This window comes from Pseudophryne corroboree, chromosome 8 (assembly GCF_028390025.1).
Source record: "Pseudophryne corroboree isolate aPseCor3 chromosome 8, aPseCor3.hap2, whole genome shotgun sequence".
Classification (NCBI taxonomy): Eukaryota; Metazoa; Chordata; class Amphibia; order Anura; family Myobatrachidae; genus Pseudophryne; species Pseudophryne corroboree.
This window is the reverse complement of record NC_086451.1, coordinates 422,235,142-422,257,250: the sequence shown is the minus strand read 5'-3', so window position 1 is coordinate 422,257,250 and position 22,109 is coordinate 422,235,142. Positions and strand designations below refer to the sequence as shown.

Genomic DNA, 22,109 nt, shown 5'->3' with positions numbered 1-22,109 from the left:
TTGGAGCAACCATGAATGTGGTCATGGCGTTGGGCAAAGAACATCTGAGAACACTAGCGTTTATTACTATGCGGTGATAAAACAGATTACACTAATACCCCTTTCACACAGAAAGAGAAATTACCGGGTGAGAAGTACCACCCGGTAATTTGCCGATAAATACGGGTCTTTTTGTTGTGTGAAAGGGTCAACCTGTGTTGAAATTCCCGGGACTTCGATGCAGGAATTTACTAGGGTTGGAGACCCGGGAATTTAAACCCGGGTTGACTCTTGCACACAGATAAAATACCCGAGTTGATCCGCAAATTACCGGGTAGAAATTCTGGACCGGTAATTTGCTTTTCTATGTGAAAGGGGGGTCAGGCAGGGGCCGGCAAAACGACCCAGGCATTGAAATACCGGGTAAAAGCTGGGACTTTCGGACATTTTTTATTATAGCAGGAGGCTTTAATAGATAAGATTATTATTATTTTTTGCTGAAATTAGGAGTCACAGGAGTCACAGGGGGTCTCAGCATTCGGGGAAAGGGGTTCCATGTGTAAACATGGGACCCCTTTCAGTCCGTGTGGATCGGGTAAATGCGTTTTTTTTGTTTTGCCAAGTACGTGGATTACAAATATCACTGGACACTGGATTTAGGTGAGTATAATTTTATTTTCAGGTACACCCCGTGGATTCTACTTGGACAAGTGGACCGAACGTCGTGTCAACATAGGCAAGTATGTGTGTGTGTCGACATGTATGTAATAAAGTTGTACTTTCAAGGTGTGCGTGTCCTGTTTTATTTGGGTATTTTTTTTGCAGTAGAACTACAGGTACCAGTGGGCCCGTTTCCCCCCCGCATGCTGGTACTTGTGGTTCTCCAAGTACCAGCTTGCGGGGGAGGCTTGCTGGGACTTGTAGTTCTGCTGCAAAAAAACAATATTCTCTCATTTCACAAAAGGCTATCAGCCTCCCATCCGCAGCCCATGGCCCGTGGGTGGCTGGAGGGGGGGGGACACCCTTGATTGAAGGGGTCCCCACTCCTCCAGGGTACCCCGGCCAGGGGTGACTAGTTGGGGTTTTAATGGCACGACCCCAGGGACCGATATCAAAGTGTCTCCCGGCTGTGGCATTATCTCCCCAGCTAGTGGAGCCCGGTGCTGGTTCCAAAAATATGGGGGACCCCTACGCTTTTTGTCCCCCGTATTTTTGGCACCAGGACCGGACGCAGAGCCCGATGCTGGTTCTAAAAATACGGGGGATCCCCTGTCATTCCCCCCCCCCCGTATTTTTACAACCAGGACCGGCTCAAAGAGCCAGAGGCTGGTTATGCTTAGGAGGGGGAACCCCACGCATTTTTTTTTCTGATTTTTAACCCATTCCATAAATAATTTTTTTTTTTACAAATATATAAAAAATACTTGTGCCTCCTAAATAGACAAACCAAGTACCTAATCCCTTCTAATATAAATAGATATGCTATTACCAATAAAAAAACACAAAAAAAACATGTTTTTAAATTTTTTTATTAGATTCCGCCAGCAAAGTGAGGCGGATTGAATAATGACGAATTTACTGTCTAAAAGCACTGTTGTCGAATTTACAATCTTCAATTGAATATACTTTTGTCGAAATGCCGCATTTTGTACCATTGCAGAAATGTCGAATTTGTCAAATGTCGAATTTCAAAAAGTCGAATTTGGAAAGTCCGTTTTTTTGACGAAAAGTACTGAATTGCATTGTCGATTTTTTTTTTTGGCAAAAATGTCCCGTTTTTCGACATTTTCAGGAATTCGACCGCAATTGCATATACCCCTATAGGTACTAATCTACTGCATAATCTATTATGCTACTAGAATATTTATCAATGAGTGATTAATTTCACTGTGAGTGATACACTTGACCAGCCAAAAACTGTCATTTTTTAAACACGGGTCTATTTACAAAGCAATGAAAAGTGTTGAAAAATGAGCCTGTGGAGAAGTTGCCCATAGCAACCAATCAGCTGTTCCGTTCAATTGTATAGTATGCAAATGATTAATGTTACTTCAATGCTGATTGGTTGCCATGGGCAACTTCCCCACAGGTTCACTTCTCCACACTTTTCAATGCTTCATGAATAGACCCATCAGTCTGTAACATGGCAGTTAGGAGCTGATTGGCTGGTGCAAATTATCACTCACAGTGAAACGTATCACTCATTGATAAATTAGGGTATTAGTATTTTATTTTGACTATATTATGCTACTATAATATTAGTATTTAGAGTATGAATATAATATATTACGCTACTATAATATTAGTATTTCAGTTTGAATATAATATTATTCTACAATAATATTAGTATTTCAGTATGAATATATTACGCTACTATAATATTAGTATTTCAGTATGAATATATTATGCTACTATAATATTAGTATTTCAGTTTGAATATAATATTATTCTACTATAATATTAGTATTTCAGTATGAATATAATATATTATGCTACTATAATATTAGTATTTCAGTATGAATATAATATATTACGCTACTATAATATTAGTATTCCAGTTTGAGTCCTAATTTGTACACAGAAAGCAAATCATTGTGCTCTTATTTGCATTATACAGCAAAGATAATGCGAATCTTCCTGCAGTCTATAGCATCTAGAGAAAATTCATAAGATACCAACATTTATACCACTTTTCCCAGATTGCTCATATTGTAGCATCTCTGAACATTAACCCTCAAGACATTTGGTTGAGACAGTCGTTCTCTCTCGTGCAATCGAGGAGCTGAAGCCCTGTGGATTTATAGCGGAAACTCTGTTTACAAATAGGGCATTTCTCGCAAACCGGATGAGAGGTCGGGAACTCTGCTCTGGAATGTCCTATGAGGCCTCTCAGCAATAGGGAGAATGAATTAGATAACTACAGGCAAAGAGGAGAGAAAGACACACAGCACAAGGAGATAACCATCCAAGAAAGTGAAGAGAAAGTCATGGAAAGGAGATAAAAAGCTCAAGGGGAGGAGAGAAAAAGCTCATGGACAGGAAAGAAATAGCTCAGGCAGAGGGAGAGGAGAGAAAAAGCTCAGGCAGAGGGAGAGGAGAGAAAAACTCATGGAGAGGAGAGAAAGTCAGGGAGAAGAGAGAAAAAGCACAGGGAGAGGAGAATAAAAGCTCAGGAAGAAAAAGCTCAGGGAGAAGAGAGAAAAAGCTCAGGGACAGGAAAGAAATAGCTCAGGCAAAGGGAGAGGAGAGAAAAAGCTCAGGCAGAGGGAGAGGAGAGAAAAAGCTCAGGGAGAGGGAGGAGAGAGAAAAACTCATGGAGAGGAGAGAAAGTCAGGGAGAAGAGAGAAAAAGCACAGGGAGAGGAGAATAAAAGCTCAGGGAGAAGAGAGAAAGCTCAGGGAGAGGAGAGAAAAAGCTCAGGGAGAGGAGAGAAAAAGCTCAGGGTGAAGAGAGAAAAAGCTCAGGGAGAAGGGAGAAAAAGCTCAGGGAGAAGAGAGAAAAAGCTCAGGGAGAGGAGAGAAAAAGCTCAGGGAGAAGACAGAAAAAGATCAGGGAGAAGACAGAAAAAGCTCAAGGAGAAGAGAATAAAAGCTCAGGGAGAGGAAAGAAAAAGCTCAGGGAGAGGAGAATAAAAGCTCAGGAGAAGAGAGAAAAAGCTCAGGGAGAAGACAGAAAAAGCTCAGGGAGAGGAGAATAAAAGCTCAGGGAGATGAGAGAAAAAGCTCAGGGAGAGGAGAATAAAAGCTCAGGGAGAGGAGAATAAAAGCTCAGGGAGAAGAGAGAAAAAGCTCAGGGAGAAGAGAGAAAAAGCTCAGGGAGAAGACAGAAAAAGCTCAGGGAGAGGAGAATAAAAGCTCAGGGAGAAGAGAGAAAAAGCTCAGGGAGAAGAGAGAAAAAGCTCAGGGAGAAGAAAAAGCTCAGGGAGAGGAGAATAAAAGCTCAGGGAGAAGAGAGAAAAAGCTCAGGGAGAAGAGAGAAAAAGCTCAGGGAGAAGAGAGAAAAAGCTCAGGGAGAGCAGAGACGGCAAAACTGCCAGGACTGTGGCCTCTACATGTGGTGCATTTATTAACTGTTATTTGCTTGTGGCAGGATGGTTACTTGCTGCAAATTGCACTATAAAATTGCGGTGATTTGTCACCAGTTTTGTGTAGATAAATGTGGAGACTTTACAGCCACCCAAAATTTGCCCCAAGTCTTGTTGTATCATGTGTCATTACTGGCATGTTTATGGCAAACGCTGTTGCTTGTTTTTCTGTATAATAAATCTACAGTATGCACTGTATTAATAAAATGTGTACATAATTAGTACCTGCACTTACAGCTGCCAGTGCCAGGTAACCACAGGGCAGCTGGGGCAGTTGCCCATGGGCTCCCATACGGAAAGCCCCCACACATAGCTACATCACCGTGGGGGACACTATGTCATATGTGAACTGGGCTTTCTGTGTGGCATAATGTGACTAGGGTACTACAGTGTGTTTAACACATCATACTTTTACATAATATCGCCAGCTTATCAGTTTGACTATTTTATTGGTAGTTAGTTGTCCTGATGCCCCCACAATCCTTAATCTGGCCCTAGAACCCGCCCCAAGAGATACGCCAGAAACTGACTTTCCCATACGCACAGCTCAGAATCATGCTGAGCCTTTGATACAAGTCAGGTTGTCACCGTCCAGCTCACGATCCAAAACGCACAAAGACAGATCCGACAGTTAAATATTTACAGTATGCAAATATACTTTCTTATTTCCTGTGCATCTGTCTTCACTAAAAGTTATACATTTATTATAAATATATATATATATATATATATATACACACACACACACACACATATACATAATTTTTTAGGTTTTTTTTTTCTGCCAGTACATGTGACTGGCCCCACACATGAGAGTGATGTGAGAGGAGCAGGGACCGGGGAAGCGTTGCCCAGTGGGACGCTTGACCCCCTACAGTAATGTGTCCTTGTAGACAGCACAGGGCAGGGGACAGAGGGAAGTCATACTCGGTATTACGTTAGAGTGCGGTCTGCTCTCCCTCACACAGTGACCTCTGCCCAGTGGGAATGTGTCAGTGAGACGCTGGGTCTCAGCAATCTGTGGAATTCCAGGAATATTATGGCCACCAGTTTATTCTGTTTAAATAACAACACAAGCAGGACATCCATCACATTGCAGATGTGGGACCATAAAGCAAAATGCGTTGACTGCTACAGGCGGGACATTGTAACATAACGTTTATGGTATTTTTCTGCTCAAGTAAAGGGACCAAGCAGGAACACGGTTGGTTGGAAAAGCAATTCTACCATTTAAAACAACTTATATAATTCTTCATTTAATTATTTATTTCATTTACATTTTATCATGTTATGTAATGTACTACAGTAATTATATACATTTTATATTACACTAGGTGATTCATCGCACCCTACGGGCGCTCCTCACACTACCGTAAGGGGCTACGCCCCCTTAACCCTTCCACGCACTTGTGGCATGCGATATTTGTATTATATGGAGTATTACCTCCAATCATAATTGTGTGCGTGGTTAAATATTTCACGAACAAAGGGCGTGCAATGGTTAAGGGGTCGTAGCCTCGTGGGGCCTGATGAATCACCTAGTATGTGCTGTGGTTGGGGGAGTGGCGGGTGCGAAGGAGGCGCAGATGGAAGAGGGGGTCAATCTTCTTGCATTCGCCGCTGCAAATACTTTCTTCGTTATTCTTGTCGCTGCCCGGCGAAGGCCGTCGCCAGGCAGCGACGCGCCTGTGCATTGCTGCCCACGCGCATGTGCAGTTCTGACCTGTTCGCACAGCTGTGAAAAAGTGCAGCGTGCGAACAGGTCGGAATGACCCCCATAGGACGCTGCAGTAAAAGGATTTCCCCCCCCAAATCTACAGGGCAGAGACTTGCTGCAGATGCAGTGGCATATCCTCCAGCTGGACCTTTTTGGCAGGTACAGTACCTTTTTTTATGGTTCGTACCGATTTTTGGCTCTCCAAACTCCCATTGAACGTATAAGAAAAGGGGCGTGGCCCCTTTTGGAATTTGTAGCGATTTTTATGTGTATATTGTTGGAGGGTATGTTGCTGCAGATGCAGTGGGCCTATTTTGGGGTGTGGACCTTGAGCTGCAGCTCCATCAGCCCTTTTGTTAATGGTAGATGCTAAATCCGAGTGGGCTAAGGGACCTGTGACGTCAGGGGGCGGAGTGAGGACGGCAGGATACTACTTTCAGTATCCACGCCACCAACTATTACCTTTAGCAATCAGGTGGCGAGCGGAGCGAGCCACCGTGCCCGAAGCATGGCGAGCGTCCATTTCTGGACCCTTTGCGAACTTGCTCCTCCCCTTCTCTTGCGTGTCACATTGGTCAAATGTCCCTTAGCCCACTAGGAAATAGACACAACCCATTGTTAATCCTGCTCTGGGAACACACAGCAACTAAAGGGCAGAGCCTCCCATTGGATGTAACCTGTGTGGGAGGGCGTTTCTCGCCCAATCAGCTGTGGACTAGGTGTGATAGACCTGCAGCTTACCCAATGAGAGATCCTAGCCACGCCCAGAGTTATACACACAGGCACAGAGTCACAGATCTGGGCTATTATATAGGAGATTATGGATATTACAAAATCTAATAATAAAATTATTTTAGAATAAACAGAAGCAAATAGAAATACTAAATTAATAAAAACTACTATGCATTCACGTGGACTAAATTCTTCATGTAAGTTTAATCCTGGGTTCCCAAACTGTGATACTTGTACCCCAAGGGGTAACTTCAATTAATAAAGTAAAGGGAATTGCATTCTGGTAAAGGTTTTTTTAATGTTATTAAATGCCTAAGAGGTTACTTGGTATATATAGCAACCTACACAGGTTATTCACCTTATTCAGACCTGAACGCAGCTGCTGCATCCAAAGGGTCTGTAAGCATTTACTATCATATGGGTAGAAAAAGGGAGACAAAAACAGGTTTACTTATTAACCTGCACTCCCCTTTGTTTATACATATGTCCATTTAAATGTACAGTATCACCTGTGCAAGTGATCTGATGTGAGACTGATCTGTCACATCACCAATCTCACTGGAGAAACTCATGGAACCAGCATGTGGGGCAGTCTTTAGCCAGAGCTGAGATGAAGATTATTGCACATTAGCACTGGATGAGTTCTCTGAGGGTTAGAACATGCCAGGGTGAGAATTCCTTCCTGTAGTGGTCTGCTAGCAGATAGTTGGGCGCAGAAGATCTCAGAATTCCCATTCCAGAGCATGGAAACAATACGCCATTCTCCTGTACAGAAATCTTAGCTATGAGGACTATGAGGACGCACAGCTGCCCCTGATCTAATAATACAGCTCTATACCATGGACAGCTGGACCCTCATCCGTCACTTACTGTCTTATTCCTAGAGGAAAAGTGGAAGTGACTGCTGCAGCACCCTGTATACGTGTGACACATGAGCGCTTCTCTGGCCGACATGGTGTAAACCGGTAATGAGGCAACGTGGTGGCTTGACATTCTCGTTCGGGACGCCGGCGGTCACATGACCGACAATGACATCCCGACAGCGAGTTTCCCCACACCCGGCGGGGGTAAATATTTTACCTTTATCCCCTCCACTACCCTAACCCTCTGGGGGCATAAGCTACGGCTTACCCTCCGGGGGTGTCGGTTACAGTAAATCCCTTTCCAGTGCTTAACCCTAACACCCCCCCCCCCCCCTTCCTCTCCAACCCTAACCTTAACCACCACATCGATACTCACCTTCGGGTTGTCGGCTGTCTCTGTCCTGCTGCTGGTCTCCTGAGGGGTGATGGGATTCCGGCACCTGTCACATGACCGTCAGAATGGCAAATGTATCCCCAAAAGGTAACATAGCACTCTGCCAGTTTTAGAGGCCCCCCTTTTTAAGAGCGTCTTTATTGTATTGCAAAAGTGCATTGCTTTTAAATCTGACAGTTTATAATGAGAGATTCAGTGCTCGGTGTGACAAGGTCTGCTCAGTTATGGGATGTAGTTATATGACCGGTGGTCACAATACCGACACCTACATCCCGCCCCCACAAAATCCCGACAGTCGACATGCCGACTAACAGGGATTACTCCCACTCGTGGGTGTCCACGACACCTATAGAGTGGGAATAGAACCTGTGGCATTCTAATCCCCGGGATCCCGGTGTCGGTATGGTGAACGGTGGGATCCCAAGCGCCGGTCTCCCATACCCAACCCCTCAGTTATAATGAATTTCAAGTGGAGACACAAAATGGTGCTGTCAACTTTTCAAAAACAACTCGAGTAATTAAAGTGCTCATTAGGAGAGCATTGAATTTTCTTAATGTAATTATTTTCACTTACAGAGATTTAGTTCTGTGTTTTGAACTGTAAAACCCGGAAAAACTGTTAATAGCGAGTATGGTGTCACAATGGCGCGTTTCACTCCAGGTGAAACGCATCTGTATCACAACATTCTATTAACAGCTTTACAGAGAACTTCAATTTAGTTATCGTAAAAAGGTAAATGACTGATCGAGATCAATGTACTAAGCCTTAAAGAGAGATAAAGTGGAGGGAGATAAAGTATAGCCAACCAGCTCCTAACTGTCATTTTCCAAACCCAGCCTGTAATATGACAGTTAGGAGCTGATTGGCTGGTACTTTATCTCCATCCACTTTATTTCTCTCCAAGGCTTAGTCCGTATAGCCCTAAGAGTTTAAACTTCAATCTAATTAAATTAAACTGATTTGTCCAATGAAATCTTCAACTCACACATGAGTGGTAGCAAATCATCGGTCACATCGGATCTGAGAATTTATGCTAGTACTGTAGGAGAGCCATATTTTGAAAAAGAGACGCCCACTGCCGTCTTCTCAGATTGGCCATATGTGTCCAAGAATTCAGCATCCGTCACACATTGGGCACATCGGTCGCACCAGCGAATCTCTGAGCTCAGAATGACCATCAACTGAGACTCCAGGACCATCAGCTGACCCTAGTGGGGAAACCAGCCGGCAGTCGGGACTCCAACCAGCGGTATTGCAGATCATGTCGGGATTCCGGCGTCTGTATATTGACCACTGGGATCCCACGTAGCGATGTGTGTTTAAATTCCAAGCAATCTGACTAGATTGCTTAGAAAAGAAGCACACATCGCTCCGATGCGCGGCCCAGCGCGCCGCTGTCGCTGGTTATAGATTTGCCTAGTTAGATCTCTTCACACCGCTGGGTGAAGTGAACGTCCCCCCTACTGCCTCGATCAGCACACATCTCACTGAGTGCTGAGCGGGGGAGAGATGTGTGCTGAGCGTTCTGTGCTAGATCACTCAGCACACATCTCTGTACACATAAGTGTGTACCCCCCTTACCTGTAATGCTGCAATCCTCTTATCGCCCGCTCTGGATGATGGCAATAGAGGGATGACACACAGAAAAAATGTTTTCTTTATTTCAATAACGCATTTAGTTTCTGAAAATAAATATAACCGTATGGTTACATCATTTTTTATCTATATAATAATGCAACAAAAATTAGTCCAGGCCAGCACTCCGTGCTTTAAAAGGAGTTACTTTGCCCATTGCCCCTTATTCTCATCAAGAAAGCTAAATAGACACAATTCCACATAAATGGCAGCACTAAAGGGGTCATTCCGAGTTGATCGCTCGCTAGCAGTTTAAAGCAGCCGTGCAAACGCTAAGCCGCCGCCCACTGGGAGTGTATTTTAGCTTAGCAGAAGTGCGAATGGTTGGATCGCAGAGCGGCTGCAAAAAAATTTTGTGTAGTTTCAGAGTAGCTCAATACCTACTCAGCACTTGCGATCACTTCAGACTATTTAGTTCCGGATTTGACGTCACACACCCGCCCAGCGTTCGCCCAGCCACGCCTGCGTTTTCCCTGGCACGCCTGCGTTTTCCCAAACACTCCCTGAAAACGGTCAGTTGCCACACAGAAACGCCCACTTCCTGTCAATCACTCTGCGGCAACCAGTGCGACTGAATTGCATCGCTAGACCCTGTGCAAATCTGCAAGGTTCGTTGTGCCCGTACGTTGCGCGTGCGCATTGCGCCGCATAAGCATGCGCAGAACTGCCATTTTTTAACCTGATCGCTGCGCTGCGAACAAATGCAGCTAGCGATCAACTCGGAATGACCACCTAAGATCCAAACAACTCTCACAGAGTCTCAGTGGACCTTTAAATTAAATGTAATACCTTCCGGGCTGAACAAACATGTTGGGTTACTTTGTTTTTTTTTGTAAATAGCTTATATATATATATCCATTAGGGTTTACTTTACTCTCCTTTCTCTCTGCGTGTTGCAGCTATCTACCGCTCACCTGGGCATCCAAAACAATTTTTAGAAGATTTTTCTGCCTGGCTCCCTCACTTCCTATCCTCTGACATCTCCACCATTATCATGGGTGATTTCAATATTGCTATTGATTGTCCAAAATCTGCTGCTCACACCTCCAAACTACTCTCTCTAACCTCCTCTCTTGGCCTCTCCCAATGGACTGACTCCTCTACTCATCAGGAGGGCCACTGCCTTGATCTAGTATACTATTCACCAGACTATGCTCCATCTCTGAACTCACTAATACTCCTTTCCCCCTCTCAGATCACAACCTTATTACCTCCATGCTCTCCTCTGTTAATTCAAACCCTGTGTTGCTGAAGTCCTCCAATCTTCCTCAAACCCGCAGAAATATTAACACAATTAATCTTCAAGAACTTTCCACTTCCCTCCAACAACTGCTTTCACCTATTTCTGCATTCACCTCTCCTGAGATGGCTGTATCACACCTTAATGAGACTCTAGAACTAGCCCTTGATGAAGTGGCTCCAGCTACCCATCACACTCCACGTAGGCCTAGATGTCAACCATGGCACTCCAAATTAACAAGACAACTACAAAAACTCACACGAAAACTTGAACGTCAGTGGCGTAAATCTCGTATTTCAAGTGACTTCTTCACATATAAGACTGTCTACCATTCTTATAAAAATGCCCTGGACACTGCCAAACAAACATATTTCCAAACTCTTATCGCTGCTCAAGCCTCTAACCCCAAATGACTCTTTAATACATTTAAATCACTTCTGAATCCTCCCGCACCTACCCCACCCGCCACTATCAAGGCAGAGGATCTTGCTTCCTACTTCAAGGAGAAGATTGATAAGATCCGAGATGAAATGATATGCTCTTCGGCAGCCAGTGACCTGTTCCGTTCTTTACCTGAACCCTCTGGCACTCTTTCTTCATTTGATCCCACAAATGAAGATGAAGTATCATCACTCTTCTCATCCTGCTTCTCTACTACCTCTCCTCTTGATCCTTTACCCTCACAAATAAGTAAAGCTCTGTCTCTGGTGCTCATCCCTACCTTAATTAACATCTGTAATCTCTCTCTCTCTCTACTGGTATTTTTCCTTCACTCTTCAAGCATGCAGTGATTACTCCCATTTTAAAAAAAACAAAATTCTGACCCTAATGCTCTCTCAAACTACCGCCCTATCTCTCTGCTCCCTTGTCTCTCTAAGCTACTTGAGAGACTTGCCTACACTCGACTCACACACTTTCTTAACTCATACACTTTGTTGGACCCACTTCAGTCAGGCTTCCGTTCCCAACATTCCACTTAGACAGCACTGACTAAAGTGGTTAATGATTTGGTCACTACGAAGTCTAAAGGTCACTACTCACTACTTATTCTTCTAGATCTATCTGCTGCATTTGACACTGTAGACCACTCTCCTCTCATACAGACACTACAATCCCTAGGTCTTAAAGACACAGCCCTTTCTTGGTTCCTATCGTACCTATCTAATCGCTCCTTCAGTGTTCGCTTCTCTGAATCTACCTCCTCTTCGCTACCTTTTTCAGTTGGAGTACCGCAAGGCTCAGTCTTGGGTCCTCTGCTTTTCTCTATCTATACCTCATCTCTTGGTAAACTAAACAGCTCTTTTGGTTTTTAGTATCATCTGTACGCAGATGATACTCAAATCTACCCATCCTCCCCTGACTTGTCCCTATCTGTACTGGACAGTGTCACTGAATGCCTTTCTGCCATTTCATTCTGGATGACATCTCGCCACCTCAAACTGAATATTTCAAAGACAGAGTTAATTATATTTCCACCGGCCAACAGTAGGTACCAACCTGATATCTCTATCACTGTTGAAAACTCGACTATCTACCCTACCCCACAAGCTCGCTGCCTAGGTGTCATCCTTGACTCTGAACTGTCCTTTGTTCCCCACATTCAATCTGTCTCAAGATCATGTTACATGCATCTAAAAACATATCCAAAATATGACCATACCTTACACAAGACACTGCTAAAACTCTAATCCACGCTCTCATTATCTCCCGCATTGATTATTGCAATAGTCTCCTAGCTGGTCTTCCTAAAACGAGACTCTCACCACTACAATCCATTCTGAATGCAGCGGCAAGGCTTATCTTCCTTGCTAGACGTTCATCGTCTGCAGATCCACTCTTTCAGTCCCTCCATTGGTTACCTGTACTCTACCGCATTCAATATAAAATACTTTTACCCACACACAAGGCCATTAACCAAACTACACCAACGTACATCACCTCGCTTATCACAAAATATCTCCCAACCCGACCTCTTCGCTCTTCACAAGACCTGCGTCTCTCATCCACACTCATTACTCGCTCCCACTCACGACTGCAGGACTTTCATCGGGCTGCACCCACTCTGTGGAATGCCCTACCACGCACAATAAGACTCTCCTCTAGTCTCCAAACCTTCAAGCGTTCCCTGAAAACTCACCTCTTTAGGCAAGCGTATCAAATTCCAGAACCGCCCACATAACTTTCATAAACCTTCCTATCAAATTGCATCCACTCTGTACAGTCCACACATATCCTCACATGTCTTCTCATTCTATGCAATAGATTGGCATATGTACACAAGGAAAGGTGCTATTTCCCTATAGATTGTAAGCTTGCGAGCAGGGCCTTCCTACCTTTATGACTGTTATCACCCAGTTTGTTATTCTTATTTCAAATTGTAAAGCGCAACGGAATTTGCTGCGCTGTTAATAAATAAATAAATAGCTTATAAACTTATTGTATCCCAATACTTAATAGGAGAGTCAGTCACTTAGGATTTCCTTTGTGTCTGTTTTCCCCGCTAACTCAGACTTGTTTTAAAGGTATTTTTCCCATGGGCATTTGTACAGTCGCAGGCTTATATACAGTACATTTATTTTAATCTTCACTTTTGTCCTGTATAGAGATTAACGTGGGCCATTTACCCAGGATTTCCCCAAAAGTTTTACTTTTGCAGCGGCAAGTTTTTCCTGGTGCAACATATAGACCAGTGGTCCACCACATTTTACTACCTTCCCATACAAGGTGCATACCATCATCAGTGTTTACATTCCATCTATTCAGGATGCACTGGTTTGGAGACATAAGCTACACTAGATTAAGTCTACGTCAGGTCTGCTAGTATATAATCAGCCAGACTATCATTATATATTAAGCGCTAGGTTCTGCAGTCTTTTTGAACCGCTGCTCCCCTCAGTGTTCCAAAGTCCCACGGGTAGTAATTCTGCAATGATAGAGTGAAGAGAGGACGCTCTATAGTGCATTAAATGCTTTTATTTACAGCAAGCCACCCAGCAAAACAAATGTCAGTATATTGCTGCTCGTACCAAATATAAAACTGTGTGGGCTGGTTACCATATGGCTCACAAAATGCTGCATCGGGCAATCTCCAACACCACTCTACGATCCTGCCGGGTTCCTCTAACTCGCCGTCAGCCACCTAAGTAAGCCGCCGCGCGTCAGACCACACCAGCTCCAGATTCAATGTAGAGATCACTGGGAGTGCAACACGTTACAAAGCCCCTCCTCATACCTCCTAACTGTCCCAGTTCCAGTCCTGCTATTCGGACACTGTCCTGCTGTCCCACCCAGGCCGGGGGGCAGTTGGGGGAGGCTTTGATCACCCGCTGCTCTGCAAAGCAGCGAGAGATCTCTGAATAAATGCCGTGCGCATGCACACAGCATCTATTCAATACTGGGGGGGTAGAAAGGAGCTGGACAGCTACTCGGGGAGCGCTGGGCACGACCCCCAAAATGCAGAAAAAGGGCTCAGTGACGCTAGAACACGCACACTTGGTTGAGGACATGCCCCTCCCACCGTAAGCCACACCCCCTTTTGGGGTCCCATCCCTGGGCTCCGAAAAGTTGGGAGGTATGCCTCCTTCCTTACACGACAAACTGTAATTCATCTGAATTCAGGGAATGTTAGTTCCAAAATACTGCAATAATTTGTGAAACTGACCAGTTATTACACGGATTTCCCTTTTCGTCAGTCCCTACACTGACTTTCAATAATATCAGCATTGCTACATACAGGCACGTGGAGGCCACACACACTACTGAGCCTCATTTTGACTTGTTTTAAGGACATTACATCAAAGTTGGATCAGCCTGTAGTGTGTTTTTCCACTTTAATTTTGAGGGTGACTCCAAATCCAGACCTCCATGGGTTAATAAATTTGATTTCCATTGATAATTTTTGTGTGATTTTGTTGTCAGCACATTCAACTATGTAAAGAACAAAGTATTTAATAAGAATATTTCATTCATTCAGATCTAGGATGTGTTATTTTAGTGTTCCCTTTATTTTTTTGAGCAGTGTGTATATCGTAACGGCAGCCTTGGCTGGGGTCGCATACGATGCATCATATGCAAAAGGAATGTGGGCCTAATTCAGACCTGGTCGCACGAAGGTGGCTTTTTTGAACTGCTGCGACCAGGTAATCGCCGCCTACAGAGGAGGGGGTAATCGCTGTGCAGGGGTGCGATCGGCTGTGCAGTGAGCTGCACAAAGAAAAGTTTGTGCAGTTTCTTTCCAGGACTTACTCAGCCGCTGCGACGATCCGAGCCGGTGCTGACGTCAGGAATCCTCCTCCCGAATGGCTGGGCACGCCTGCGTTTTTCTGGACACTCCCTGGAAATGGTGAGTTGCCACCCACGAACGCCTTCTGCCTGTCAATCTTCTTGCCTTCTGCCGATGCGATCGCTTTCTCCGCTAGTTCTGTCGCTGCCCGGTGATCCCTGATTTCGGCGGCCGACGCGCCTGCGCATTGTGGTTCATACGCATGCGCTGTTCAGACCCGATCGCACGGCTGGGAAAAAAGGCAGCGTGCGATCGGGTCTGAATGGCCCCCAGTATATGATGTATCATATGCGATCCTGACGCTGGGAAGCTGCCGGGCGGTTCAAGGGTGATCGTACGCGACTTCTCCCCTCCGAGAAGTCGCATAAGTGTATGGCCACCTTTAGAGAAGCATCTTGTATCTAACGTGGTATCTACTGTAGATGGATGCTACATCACATTTCCACCATTAGCCTTGTAATCACAATATGAGAGAATGGAGCAGACACAGTAGTACATACACACACAGTCACGCTACGACTCAATCCTCTCACCTCTACAATGCTCTTCAGATCCCGGACGTAGGCCTGCTCAGTCTCCAGGATTTCTAGAACGACTCTGTCCACGTGGGAAAGCTTGGTCTTTGGATCCCTGGCTTTGCGCAAAACGGGAGACCATGTGCAGCCAAGAAACGCTCTATCACCGGAAAGCCCCTTGTGTTCCCTCTCCAGCTGGGCCACAGGCATAAGGTCAAGGCTAATGTCACTGCCATTTTGCTGGGGATAGGAAGGGTTGCAGTACTGGGAGGATCCAAGGGTCCCACTGCTACCAAAGGAGCTGTGACTGTCCTGCAGCGAGGCTGAGGAGGTGGAGGAGCTGAGACTGACTGGACGGTCGCTGTCCGAACAAACAGTATTAACGGAGGTACAGCTGCCAGACATCCCGGCTACGATTCCACTCAGAGAACTGACAGATGAAGGCCTGGGGGCAGCTAGAAGAGGAGGAAGAGCATCAGAAAGGGAAATGTTGGTTTTGGGATGGTGGTGGACAAGAGAAATGTTGGGCTTGGGACTATCTATGGTGGAAATGTTGGACAAGGGATGGTGGTGGACAAGGAAAATTTTGGGCTTAGGACCATCTATGGTGGATGCCATAGATGGGGTTCAATGCAATTCACACGCCTGCCAGCATCTACATTTAACCACATCATGTACCTTGTTCTTATCAGCCCTTTGTCTACCTCAAAACAATTTTTCTCTGACGTCCTAGTGGATGCTGGGTACTCCGTAAGGACCATGGGGAAAAGCGGCTCCGCAGGAGACTGGGCACAACTAAAAGAAAGCTTTTAGACTACCTGGTGTGCACTGGCTCCTCCCACTATGACCCTCCTCCAAGCCTCAGTTAGATCTTTGTGCTCGGCCGAGCTGGATGCACACTAGGGGCTCTCCTGAGCTTCTAGAAAGAAAGTATATGTTAGGTTTTTTATTTTACAGTGAGACCTGCTGGCAATAGGCTCACTGCACCGAGGGACTAAGGGGAGAAGAAGCGAACCTACCTGCTTGCAGCTAGCTTGGGCTTCTTAGGCTACTGGACACCATTAGCTCCAGAGGGATCGACCGCAGGCCCGTCCTTGGTGTTCAATCCCGGAGCCGCGCCGCCGTCCCCCTTACAGAGCCAGAAGCAAGAAGAGGTCCAGAAAATCGGCGGCAGAAGACATCAGTCTTCACCAAGGTAGCGCACAGCACTGCAGCTGTGCACCATTGCTCCTCATACACACTTCACACTCCGGTCACTGAGGGTGCAGGGCGCTGGGGGGGGCGCCCTGAGCAGCAATAATAAGACCTTGGCTGGCAAAATAATCACAATATATAGTCCCAGAGGCTATATATGTGATAAATACCCCTGCCAGAATCCATAAAAAAGCGGGAGAAAAGTCCGCGAAAAAGGGGCGGAGCTATCTCCCTCAGCACACTGGCGCCATTTTCTCTTCACAGTGCAGCTGGAAGACAGCTCCCCAGGCTCTCCCCTGTAGTTTTCAGGCTCAAAGGGTTAAAAAGAGAGGGGGGGCACTAAATTTAGGCGCAATATTGTATATACAAGCAGCTATTGGGGAAAATTCACTCAGTTATAGTGTTAATCCCCACATTATATAGTGCTCTGGTGTGTGCTGGCATACTCTCTCTCTGTCTCCCCAAAGGGCTTTGTGGGGTCCTGTCCTCAGTCAGAGCATTCCCTGTGTGTGTGCGGTGTGTCGGTACGGCTGTGTCGACACGTTTGATGAGGAGGCTTATGTGGTGACAGAGCAGATGCCGATAAATGTGATGTCGCCCCCTGTGGAGCCGACACCAGAGTGGATGGATAGGTGGAAGGTATTAACCGACAGTGTCAACTCCTTACATAAAAGGCTGGATGACGTAACAGCTGTGGGACAGACGGCTTCTCAGCCCGCGCCTGCCCAGGCGTCTCAAAGGCCATCAGGGGCTCAAAAACGCCCGCTCCTTCAGATGGCAGACACAGATGTCGACACGGAGTCTGACTCCAGTGTCGACAAGGTTGAGACATATACACAATCCACTAGGAACATCCGTGACTTGATCCCGGCAATAAAAAAAATGTGTTACACATTTCTGACATTAACCCAAGTGCCTCTAAAAATGGGTTTTATGTATGGGGAGAAAAAGCAGGCAGTGTTTTGTTCCCCCATCAGATGAGTGAATGAAGTGTGTGAAAAAGCGTGGGTTCCCCCGATAAGAAACTGGTAATTTCTAAAAAGTTACTGATGGCGTACCCTTTCCCGCCAGAGGATAAGTTACGCTGGGAGATATCCCCTAGGGTGGATAAGGCGCTCACACGGTTGTCAAAAAAGGTGGCACTGCCGTCTGAGGAGACGGCCACTTTGAAGGTACATGTTGATAAAAAGCAGGAGGCTATCCTGAAGTCTGTATTTACACACTCAGGTACTAGACTGAGACCTGCAGATCGTGCTGCTGCAGCGTGGTCGGTGACCCTGTCAAAAGGGATACTAGTTTGTTAACATATGAACATATTAAAGACGTCATCTTATATATGAGGGATGCACAGAGGGATATTTTGCCGGATGGCATCCAAAATTAATGTAATGTCCATTCTGTCAAGAGACCTGTCACTGGACAGGTGATCCTGACTTTAAAAGGCGCATAGAGATTCTGCCTTATAAGGGTGAGGAATTATTTGGGGATGGTCTCTGGGACCTCGTATCCACAGCAACAGCTGGGAAGAAAATTTTTTACCTCAGGTTTCCTCACAGACTAAGAAAGCACTGTATTATCAGGTACAGTCCTTTCGGCTTCAGAAAAGCAAGCGGGTCAAAGGCGCTTCCTTTCTGCATAGAGACAAGGGAAGAGGGAAAAAGCTGCACCAGTCAGCCAGTTCCCAGAATCAAAATTCTTCTACCGCTTCCTCTGAGTCCACCGCATGACGCGGGGGCTCCACAGGCGTAGCCAGGTATGGTGGGGGGCCGCCCCGAAAATTTCAGCGATCAGTGGGCTCGCTCACAGGTGGATCCCTGTTTCCTTCAAGTAGTATCTCAGGGGTACAAGCTGGAATTCGAGATGTCTTCCCCCCGCCGTTTCCTCAAATCTGCCTTGCCGACAACTCCCTCAGGCAGGGAGGCTGTGCTAGAGGCAATTCACAAGCTGTATTCCCAGCAGGTGATAGTCAAGGTACCCCTACTTCAACAAGGACGGGGTTACTATTCCACACTGTTTGGGGTACCGAAACCGCACGGTTCGGTGTGACCCATTTTATATTTAAAATCCTTGAACACATACATAAAAAATCCAAGTTCAAGATGGAATCGCTCAGGGCGGTTATTGCAAGCCTGGACGAGGGGGATTACATGGTATCCCTGGACATCAAGGATGCTTACCTGAATGTCCCCATTTACCATCCTCACCAGGAGTACCTCAGATTTGTGGTACAGGATTGCCATTACCAAGTCCAGACACTGCCGTTTGGACTGTACACGGCACCGAGGGTGTTTACCAAGGTAATGGCCGAAATGATGATACTCCTTCGAAAAAAGGGAGTTTTAATTATCCCGTTCTTGGACGATCTCCTTATAAAGGCGAGGTCCAAGGAGCAGTTGTTAGTCGGGGTAGCACTATCTCGGAAAGTGCTACAACAGCACGGTTGGATTCTAAACATTCCAAAGTCACAGCTGTTTCCTACGACACGTCTACTGTTCCTGGGGATGGTTCTGGACACAGACCAGAAAAAAGTGTTTCTCCCGGAGGAGAAAGCCAAGGAGCTGTCATCTCTAGTCAGAGACCTCCTGAAGCCAAAACAGGTATCGGTGCATCATTGCACGCGAGTCCTGGGAAAAATGGTAGCTTCCTACGAAGCAATCCCATTCGGCAGGTTCCATGCAAGAACTTTTCAGTGGGACCTGTTGGACAAGTGGTCCGGATCGCATCTTCAGATGCATCGGCTGATAACCCTGTCTCCAAGGACCAGGGTATCGCTACTGTGGTGGCTGCAGAGTGCCCATCTTCAAGAGGGCCGCAGGTTCGGCATACAGGACTGGGTCCTGGTGACCACGGATGCCAGCCTTTGAGGCTGGGGGGCAGTCACACAGGGAAGAAACTTCCAGGGACTTTGGTCAAGTCAGGAGACTTCCCTACACATAAATATTCTGGAACTGAGGGCCATTTACAATGCCCTGAGTCAGGCAAGGCTTCTGATTCAAAACCAGCCGGTACTGATCCAATCAGACAACATCACGGCAGTCGCCCATGTAAACCGACAGGGCAGCACAAGAAGCAGGATGGCGATGGCAGAAGCCACAAGGATTTTCCGATGGGCGGAAAATCCGTGTTAGCACTGTCAGCAGTGTTCATTCCGGGAGTGGATAACTGGGAAGCAGACTTCCTCAGCAGACACGATCTACACCCGGGAGAGTGGGGACTTCATCCAGAAGTCTTCCAACTGATGGTAAACCGTTGGGAAAGGCCACAGGTGGTCATGATGGCGTCCCGCTTAAACAAAAAACTAGATAAATATTGCGCCAGGTCAAGAGACCCTCAGGCAATAGCTGTGGACGCTCTAGTGACACCGTGGGTGTACCAGTCGGTTTATGTGTTCCCCCCTCTGCCTCTCATACCAAAGGTACTGAGAATAATAAGAAGGCGAGGAGTAAGAACGATACTCGTGGTTCCGGATTGGCCAAGAAGAGCTTGGTACCCAGAACTTCAAGAAATGATATCAGAGGACCCATGGCCTCTACCGCTCAGACAGAATCTGCTACAGCAGGGGCCCTGTCTGTTCCAAGACTTACCGCGCCTGCGTTTGACGGCATGGCGGTTGAACACCATATCCTAAAGAAAAGGGCATTCCGGAGGAAGTCATTCCTACGCTGATAAAAGCCAGGAAAGAAGTAACCGCAAACCATTATCACCGTATTTGGCGAAAATATGTTGCGTGGTGTGAGGCCAGGAAGGCCCCAACGGAGGAATTTCAGCTGGGTCGATTTCTGCACTTCCTACAGTCAGGAGTGACTATGGGCCTAAAATTGGGTTCCATTAAGGTCTAGATTTCGGCTCTGTCGATTTTCTTTCAGAAAGAACTGGCTTCACTGCCTGAAGTTCAGACTTTTGTAAAGGGAGTGCTGCATATTCAGCCCCCTTTTGTGCCTCCAGTGGCACCTTGGGATCTCAACGTGGTGTTGAGTTTCTTAAAACCACATTGGTTTGAACCACTTAAAACCGTGGATCTAAAATATCTCACGTGGAAAGTGGTCATGTTATTGGCCTTGGCTTCGGCCAGGCGTGTGTCAGAATTGGCGGCTTTGTCATGTAAAAGCTCGTATCTGATTTTCCATATGGGCGGAATTGAGGACTCGTCCCCAGTTTCTCCCTAAGGTGGTATCAGCTTTTCACTTGAACCAACCTATTGTAGTGCCTGTGGCTACTAGGGACTTGGAAGATTCCAAGTTACTGGACGTAGTCAGGGCCTTAAAAATTTATATTTCCAGGACGGCTGGAGTCAGGAAAATTGACTCGCTTTTTATCCTGTAGGCACCCAACAAAATAGGTGCTCCTGCTTCTAAGCAGACTATTGCTCGCTGAATTTGTAGCACAATTCAGCTGGAGCATTCTGCGGCTGGATTGCCGCATCCTAAATCAGTAAAAGCGCATTCCACGAGGAAAGTGGGCTCATCTTGGGCGGCTGCCCGAGGGGTCTCGGCTTTACAACTTTGCCGAGCTGCAACTTGGTCAGGGGCAAACACGTTTGCAAAATTCTACAAATTTGATAACCTGGCTGAGGAGGACCTTGAGTTCTCTCATTCGGTGCTGCAGAGTCATCCGCACTCTCCCGCCCGTTTGGGAGCTTTGGTATAATCCCCATGGTCCTTACGGAGTTCCCAGCATCCACTAGGACGTCAGAGAAAATAAGATTTTACTCACCGGTAAATCTATTTCTCGTAGTCCGTAGTGGATGCTGGGCGCCCATCCCAAGTGCGGATTGTCTGCAATACTTGTATGTAGTTATTGCCTAACTACGGGTTATTGTTGAGCCATCTGTTGAGAGGCTCAGTTATATTTCATACTGTTAACTGGGTATAGTATCACAAGTTATACGGTGTGATTGGTGTGGCTGGTATGAGTCTTACCCGGGATTCAAAATCCTTCCTTATTGTGTCAGCTCTTCCGGGCACAGTATCCTAACTGAGGCTTGGAGGAGGGTCATAGTGGGAGGAGCCAGTGCACACCAGGTAGTCTAAAAGCTTTCTTTTAGTTGTGCCCAGTCTCCTGCGGAGCCGCTATTCCCCATGGTCCTTACGGAGTTCCCAGCATCCACTACGGACTACGAGAAATAGATTTACCGGTGAGTAAAATCTTATTTTAATTTATATTTGAAATATATATATATATATATATATATATATTTATTTATTCACTAGCCCTCATCATATGTACATTAATGAGGCCATACCCCTTAAACCAGAGGTTCTCAAACGCGGTCCCCAAGGCACCCAAATGGTTCAGCTTTTAGGCATATCCATGCTTGGTCACAGGTGACTTAATTAGTACCTCAGTAAATTTGATTTAACCATCTGCGCTGAGATGTACCTTGGATATACTTAAAACCTGGAACGTTGGGGTGACTTGAGGACCGCGTTTGAGAACCTCTGCTTTAAACCATAGACCCTACCAATGAATTACC

At 46.0% G+C, this 22,109-nt stretch overlaps 1 protein-coding gene across 1 annotated transcript in view; it reads right to left on the bottom strand.

Annotated features, from left to right (window-relative positions):
• Positions 1-22,109, bottom strand: part of PLEKHG2 (pleckstrin homology and RhoGEF domain containing G2) — a 124,524-nt gene that overhangs the window by 29,415 nt on the left and 73,000 nt on the right. Inside the window, exon 3 of the mRNA XM_063938595.1 lies at positions 15,461-15,897. Within this exon, the coding sequence (XP_063794665.1) occupies positions 15,461-15,897 (437 nt within the window). The remainder of the gene's footprint in view (positions 1-15,460; positions 15,898-22,109) is intronic.